This window comes from Olea europaea, chromosome 7 (genome assembly GCF_002742605.1).
Source record: "Olea europaea var. sylvestris chromosome 7, O_europaea_v1, whole genome shotgun sequence".
NCBI classification, from domain to species: domain Eukaryota; kingdom Viridiplantae; phylum Streptophyta; class Magnoliopsida; order Lamiales; family Oleaceae; genus Olea; species Olea europaea.
Genome location: NC_036243.1, coordinates 11,366,251 through 11,373,820, shown reverse-complemented (window position 1 = coordinate 11,373,820; position 7,570 = coordinate 11,366,251). Strand labels below are relative to the sequence as shown.

General features: G+C 36.9%; 1 protein-coding gene across 2 annotated transcripts; it reads right to left on the bottom strand.

The window, feature by feature from the left end:
- Positions 1 to 324: 324 nt before the first annotated feature.
- Positions 325 to 6,888, bottom strand: LOC111396991 (wall-associated receptor kinase-like 14). 2 transcript variants are annotated; one of them, XM_023023644.1, is made up of 3 exons: positions 5,852 to 6,888; positions 4,397 to 4,438; positions 325 to 1,800 (listed from the first exon to the last, which is right to left on the bottom strand). In XM_023023644.1, exons 1-3 carry the CDS (start codon positions 6,669 to 6,671, stop codon positions 515 to 517), a joined length of 2,148 nt encoding a protein of 715 aa, XP_022879412.1. In that variant the 5' UTR covers positions 6,672 to 6,888; the 3' UTR covers positions 325 to 514. The 2 variants fall into 2 exon arrangements, with proteins under 2 accessions (XP_022879412.1, XP_022879413.1); XM_023023645.1 differs by lacking the exon at positions 4,397 to 4,438 and adding an exon at positions 2,506 to 2,547.
- Between the last annotated feature and the right edge of the window lie 682 nt (positions 6,889 to 7,570).

Below are 7,570 nucleotides of genomic sequence, written 5' to 3'. Positions count from 1 at the left end.
TCATAGAATTAGGACTTGGGCCCGGTCTCTACACATATGTAAACCCATACTTTAATTGGATACATTAAGGCCCAAAATCGAAACCTTATTAGATCACTTTAATCGGGCTCAACCGAATTCGATAGCCTATAATTTAACACACAATTATTTACACATACAAGCCCATCTTTAATTAAAAATCCTTACAGTACGTTATTGAACGAGATAAAGAAGCGAGAAATCTTCTTTTTTATGAAGTTCTTCTACCCGCCAAACAGGATAAATATATGCATACAACTAAAGTCACTGTGTCAAATTATTATTGTAATAAATACTCAGAAAATATGCATGGTGATGAAATCTCTTATATGTACTGTCAAAGTAAGGTTTGAGAGTCAATTACAGGAGCATTTTGGATTAATTTGTGTAGGCATTGCTGATTGCAAAAGAATAACTCCAAGAACACATTTCTGTACAAAAACATGCGTCTCTGTACTGTATACATGAACTAAGAGTAAAGGAAATAGTTTCATAGTCATTGAACTACGTTACCCAATAGGCTATTTGTTGATGGTGATGAACTTTGTTCACTCAGCTGAGTATCCTGGACAGAAACCGGAGAACTTTCGTTTTCCACCATAATAGCCAGATCAACGCTCGCCTTCTGCGGAACAATCAATCTCTGACTTCCATCACCTGCCTTCTTAACTGTAGCATTTTCTATAAGCTCACTTCCATTGTGCAGCGATGAGCATGTGGATGCTACTGATGATCCCGTACATACATTCTCGTCCAATGGTGCCCAACTGCTGATCCTGATCTGTTCTAGCTCGTCTGCTACTTCCGTCATTGAGGGTCTTATGTCGCAGTGAAATGCAAGACATCTAAAAGCCAGCTCTGCCACTCTGTGAATGGATGAAAGTGTCCACGCATCTCTGTTAGGCTCTAGGAATGGATCTATTATCTCATCAATAAGACCTTTCCCTATCCTATCAATTGCGAGCGCGGCCAAGTTAATCTCGCTTTGAGGTCGAGAAAAGTTGACTACTTTCATTGCTGTAATGATTTCTACTAGAACAACCCCGAAACTGTAAACATCGCTTTTGTCTGAAAGATAAAAGTTCTGGTGGTACTGTGGATCAACATAGCCAGGAGTCCCTTGTGGTGCTGTGGAAACATGGGAATCGTCTGTCATCCCAAATCTAGAAAGACCGAAGTCTGCCACTTTTGCATTGAAATTGAAATCTAGAAGTATATTACTAGATTTAATATCTCTGTGGTATATTGGAGGATTCATTGCTGAATGAAGGTGAGCAATTGCATGAGCCGTTTCAGCAGCAATGTTCAGACGAATATTCCATGACAATACCGAACCCCTTTCTCTTTGAAGATGCTGGGAAAGAGTTCCATTTGGCATATATTCATAAACAAGAATCTCTTCATCATTCTCAATACAGCAACCTAAAAGCCGGACTAAATTTGGGTGACTCAGAGAGGACAGAAGCTTTATTTCATTCATTACTTGTTCAATGCTATTGTGATCTTGACGTCTCATTCTCTTAATTGCAACCCACTCATGACTGTGGAGCTTTCCTGCATATACAGTGCCAAAGGCACCCGTTCCCAGCCTTTGTTTTTCAGAAAAGACGTTTGTAGCTCGCTCAATTTCTTTATAATGATAGAGGGGTACATTGGAGTTCCCTGCTGCCTCACTGAGCAGTTGCCTAGCACTTAATTGGCTCTTCAGAGACACAGAACGTTTCTGTACGCAGTGGCATATGAAAGCCGCAGCAGCCACCAAAGAAGCTCCAGCAATAATTCCTGCAAAACGAACAGAATGGACAAGGCTGTTAAATTAGAATTGTTTCTTATCACCCTTAAGAGAGAAGAGAGTTATATATTAAGAACATTGCACTAAATTTGCCGAAGCACACATAAGCACTCAAATGGGATATTTAATTTCAGTAGAGTAAAGGTTCACAACCATGGACACTTTGACCACATAATGGATCCAACACTTGCATTAATCTGCCTATAGCTGTGTTGAGACAAGCATGAGAATTAATTTAACTATCTAGGTTGATATTTAAATGTAGTTGCAGAAAAATTGCTGAAGAAACTGCGATACACTGAAATTCTCAGTCGAGAACATTAGCAGGAAAAATGGCACTGAGAAATCTGAGAGGAAAAGAAAGCTTGTACTGAAACCAGAATCATAAGGCAAATGCGAAAATCTTTCTTATCATTAGTATAATTGAAGACATTATATCAAGAAAAAATAACTCAAACAACAGCATCGTCACAATTTTAGCATGCTTGGGAGTTTAAAACTGATCCAGGGGCAAAGAGTCATGCAATTTCAAAATGGCCCAAGAATAGGCAGCAAGAAGAAGAAACAGAATAGCTGCAAGATAAAGCGAGGAGTATACACCTAAAGCATTTTGACATTGTAAAGAAACGTGACTTGAAGTGACGAACATATATTTCTAGAAAGAGAAATTGAAAGAACTCAGTTGAAAAAAGTACCTCCAATGAGAAAGCCTACTCTGGTTCCACCATGTTCGGAAACTGGTACATGGCAACAACAGACAACGGAATAAATTAGTGCAATGAAAGTAAATGAATTTTGGAGGTTAAAGCTAGCGCGAATTAGTAATGCAATTTTAAGGGTGCCTTTATTGCATGTCACAGACATCATATATATGGAATTACATGCAACAGAATCCAGGTTCCATCTGACTATCTCCAGTTGTTAGTAGTTGCTCAAATGGGTAAGGAGATGAAGATGAATAAAATGGTAATGTACAATTTTTACACAGGCTTGTGGAAGAAAAAAAAAAGCGAGAATATACATTCTTATGCTAGTTAAAACGCCATTTCGACAGAAATAACACGCTCAGTTAACTATATGTTCATATAAGATAGACAGACTCGATAACAATTCAACATGGTCAAAAAAAGTACTCAAGACAGATTTCTTGAGTTTTCTTTTCCTACAGTTGCATGTTTCAAGCATTTGGCTCATCTGCATAGTTAAGTAAAGAACTGTGAAGCACAAGTGTTCAAATAACTTAGTTCCAGACATATAAATTCATCAAAATAGAAAGGATCTCGTGCAGTACATAAATGAAACATCCGCAATATGACCTAACACTTCAGGAAATATTTCAAGCCAAATTTCCAGGTTACGACAGATGACTCGATCTTATGCTTGTGGCAGTTATCATTAAGTTGAGACCAGAACATGTGAATGTTCTACAATTCACATCCTCTTTCCTCTGACTTTTGCACATTTAATATTGAAACTTACCAAAATTCTAAATGTTACAAGTTTGAATAGTTTGAGATTATCCAATGACCAAGTTGCAACCTAAAGAAGGCCAAACGTAGCTTGCAAATTACATTTAGAACAAAGACATCATCAATTGGGCCAAAGTCAAACTCCTTTTCCTTTATTTTATTTTAGGTCAAGATTTCGTATTCAAATCCCCTATGAGTATACAGCTATGCCAGAATAAATTGGCAGACGTTTACCAAAGTTATGGAAATTCAATGAAGGTAGCTGCAGAATAGTCACCTCACCAATCACTCGCCGGAATATTTAAAACCAAGCCGAATATTTTGGTTTTTCCATTTCATCACTCTTCCGTTCACTATAGATTAAATTATTGTTCAAGTTGATGATCAAGATGAAGTTTAACAGATCAAACATTCAATATCAAATATGGATGGCACCAAAGAATTATGATTAATCAGAAATCTAACAGGCATTTATGATCAACGAATCTAAATCAATTAAATACGTTTTGTCCACTCGACATCCTATTCCAATTCTCAAAGCTTAAACACACATTTTGTCAAAGTCAACATGCAATTAGGCCATCGTTTCAATACATCCAGATCAAAAGATGATCTCTTAAAACATCAAAAACTAAACAATTCAACTAAAATTGATTCCCAGAAAATAAGGATTTACCTATCTTGCAACCTTCACCTCTGGCGAAACCGTCTCCGGCATATCCTTTTAGACACTTGCAACGAAACCCGGTCCCATTAACAGTTGTACAGTTAGCATTTGGATCACAAAGGCAGGGGCCCGGCAACCACCACCGAAGCTCCACCTTCTGCGCCTGCAGCTCCAGCGATACAAAAAGGTTCTCAGTTACATTACTACCAGTATTATAGCCATTCTGATTCCAATCCACCATGATCGACGAAAATAGATGGCGGCAATTACCAGTCATGCAATTTCAAAATGGCCCAAGAATAGGCAGCAAGAAGAAGAAACAGAATAGCTGCAAGATAAAGCGAGGAGTATACACCTAAAGCATTTTGACATTGTAAAGAAACGTGACTTGAAGTGACGAACATATATTTCTAGAAAGAGAAATTGAAAGAACTCAGTTGAAAAAAGTACCTCCAATGAGAAAGCCTACTCTGGTTCCACCATGTTCGGAAACTGGTACATGGCAACAACAGACAACGGAATAAATTAGTGCAATGAAAGTAAATGAATTTTGGAGGTTAAAGCTAGCGCGAATTAGTAATGCAATTTTAAGGGTGCCTTTATTGCATGTCACAGACATCATATATATGGAATTACATGCAACAGAATCCAGGTTCCATCTGACTATCTCCAGTTGTTAGTAGTTGCTCAAATGGGTAAGGAGATGAAGATGAATAAAATGGTAATGTACAATTTTTACACAGGCTTGTGGAAGAAAAAAAAAAGCGAGAATATACATTCTTATGCTAGTTAAAACGCCATTTCGACAGAAATAACACGCTCAGTTAACTATATGTTCATATAAGATAGACAGACTCGATAACAATTCAACATGGTCAAAAAAAGTACTCAAGACAGATTTCTTGAGTTTTCTTTTCCTACAGTTGCATGTTTCAAGCATTTGGCTCATCTGCATAGTTAAGTAAAGAACTGTGAAGCACAAGTGTTCAAATAACTTAGTTCCAGACATATAAATTCATCAAAATAGAAAGGATCTCGTGCAGTACATAAATGAAACATCCGCAATATGACCTAACACTTCAGGAAATATTTCAAGCCAAATTTCCAGGTTACGACAGATGACTCGATCTTATGCTTGTGGCAGTTATCATTAAGTTGAGACCAGAACATGTGAATGTTCTACAATTCACATCCTCTTTCCTCTGACTTTTGCACATTTAATATTGAAACTTACCAAAATTCTAAATGTTACAAGTTTGAATAGTTTGAGATTATCCAATGACCAAGTTGCAACCTAAAGAAGGCCAAACGTAGCTTGCAAATTACATTTAGAACAAAGACATCATCAATTGGGCCAAAGTCAAACTCCTTTTCCTTTATTTTATTTTAGGTCAAGATTTCGTATTCAAATCCCCTATGAGTATACAGCTATGCCAGAATAAATTGGCAGACGTTTACCAAAGTTATGGAAATTCAATGAAGGTAGCTGCAGAATAGTCACCTCACCAATCACTCGCCGGAATATTTAAAACCAAGCCGAATATTTTGGTTTTTCCATTTCATCACTCTTCCGTTCACTATAGATTAAATTATTGTTCAAGTTCATGATCAAGATGAAGTTTAACAGATCAAACATTCAATATCAAATATGGATGGCACCAAAGAATTATGATTAATCAGAAATCTAACAGGCATTTATGATCAACGAACCTAAATCAATTAAATACGTATTGTCCACTCGACATCCTATTCCAATTCTCAAAGCTTAAACACACTTTGCCAAAGTCAACATGCAATTAGGCCATCGTTTCAATACATCCATATCAAAAGATGATCTCTTAAAACATCAAAAACTATCTCTTGAATAATTCAACTAAAATTGATTCCCAGAAAATAAGGATTTACCTATCTTGCAACCTTCGCCTCTGGCGAAACCATCTCCGGCATATCCTTTTAGACACTTGCAACGAAACCCTGTCCCATTAACAGTTGTACAGGTAGCATTTGGATGACAAAGGCAGGGGCCCGGCAACCACCACTGGAGCTCCACCTTCTGTGCCTGCAGCTCCAGCGATATAAAGAGGTTCTCAGTTACATTACTACCAGTATTATAGCCATTCTGATTCCAACCCACCATGATCGACGAAAATAGATGGCGGCAATTACTCCTTCTTCTAAATTTTTCATAGTTCAAGAACTCCACATAACTATCATTTGCCTCTGCATAATAGCTAATATTGTGATTATAATCACCACTACTACTGTTTCTATCCCCAAAATCGCAACTATCAAACTTGAAAAAGAAATGAAGCATGTTCCGTGGAATGGTAAAATCGTTGACCGGCGGGTTGCAGTTCTGTAGCAGAAGCCCATTTCGTCCGGTAACTGCAAAGTTTTTACCAAAGAGTGGATTGAGTGCATCAATCGAACGGTTGCATTTCCCCGGCAGACTAACCAAAATACGATCCGACGTTAAATTCTGGACCAGAAAATCGCCTATATGGATATTTCCATTGTTCTTGCTACAATTTAACTTGATGCCACAACCGTCGGAAAATCCAAACGGGTATGGCACTCTGTTTTCCACTTTTCCACAAGATCGATTACACATATTTGCTTCTGCTGCAGATGAAAGGACTAAACGGAAAACTATCCAGGTGAATGTTTGGCTAGAAATCATTGTATTTGTGGGTGGACTTGAATGATGCTCAAAAGCCATAAGCATGCTGCTAGAAAAATAACTGGAAAGAAGTGATTGATAATAACAAATTAACAAAAATTCCACAAAAAAATTATGATGATGATAAGAAGTTTGACTTGAGGAAGACTATTAAATGAAGAATTAAAGGGGTGTAATAGATGCTGGTTGGAGGTAATTTAATGAAGTAAATGCAGTTTTCCATTATATGTTACGTAATTGCTCATTCATTTCTAACATTTGAAATTGGAGGGAGAGAGAGAGAGGTATTACGCGCATTGGATGACATTTCAAAATTACTGCTCCATTTCACCTCCATTCTCTTTTATTTTTTCTATATGCTGTTATTTTCAACCGAACAATCTTTCATAAAATAATATTATACGTAAATCGAAAAATTTTCATTCTTTTTAAACCACACATTTTTCGAAAAAATGCTATTCCAATCATTAAAAGAGCATAATTAACTGCTTGTGCAAAAGTGATTTTACTAGAAGTGATCATTCTAGATTAACGTCTTTTTAGAAATTAGGAGGAAAAATGTGAGATTAGAGAATGTGTGATTAAAATTGAGTGTGATTGAAATTGAGCATGAAATTTCAAATAAGGGCTAAGATTGATTGGTTGGTCTAATTGGGAAAGCTACGAATTAGATAGTGAATCAATCGGAGTGAGTGAGATCGATTGGATTATAGTGAAGACGAAATTGTAAAATGTGAACCCTTCATCGCATAGTTTGGAAAACGAGGCTTGATCGGACCCTCCCAAAAAAATAATAATAATAAAGTAAAAAAAAAAAAATTAACAAATTTGCCAAATAGTTTGGATGACCACTGATACTATTGGAATTAGAAAATCTATCATGAGTAGAGCATCAAGGCGCCACGACTCTATGAAGCCATCTTTGATCATTTATCTAACTACAC

What these genes read in the sequence shown, in the direction of transcription:
- LOC111396991 (XM_023023644.1), bottom strand. Translation starts at nt 6,671, where the DNA reads ATGCTTATGGCTTTTGAGCATCATTCAAGTCCACCCACAAATACAATG. An exon ending in AGGCGAAGGTTGCAAGATAG is followed by an intron (nt 4,439 to 5,851) that starts GTAAATCCTTAT and finishes GCCATGTACCAG; the next exon opens with TTTCCGAACATGGTGGAACC. An exon ending in AGTAGGCTTTCTCATTGGAG is followed by an intron (nt 1,801 to 4,396) that starts GTACTTTTTTCA and finishes TTCGTTTTGCAG; the next exon opens with GAATTATTGCTGGAGCTTCT.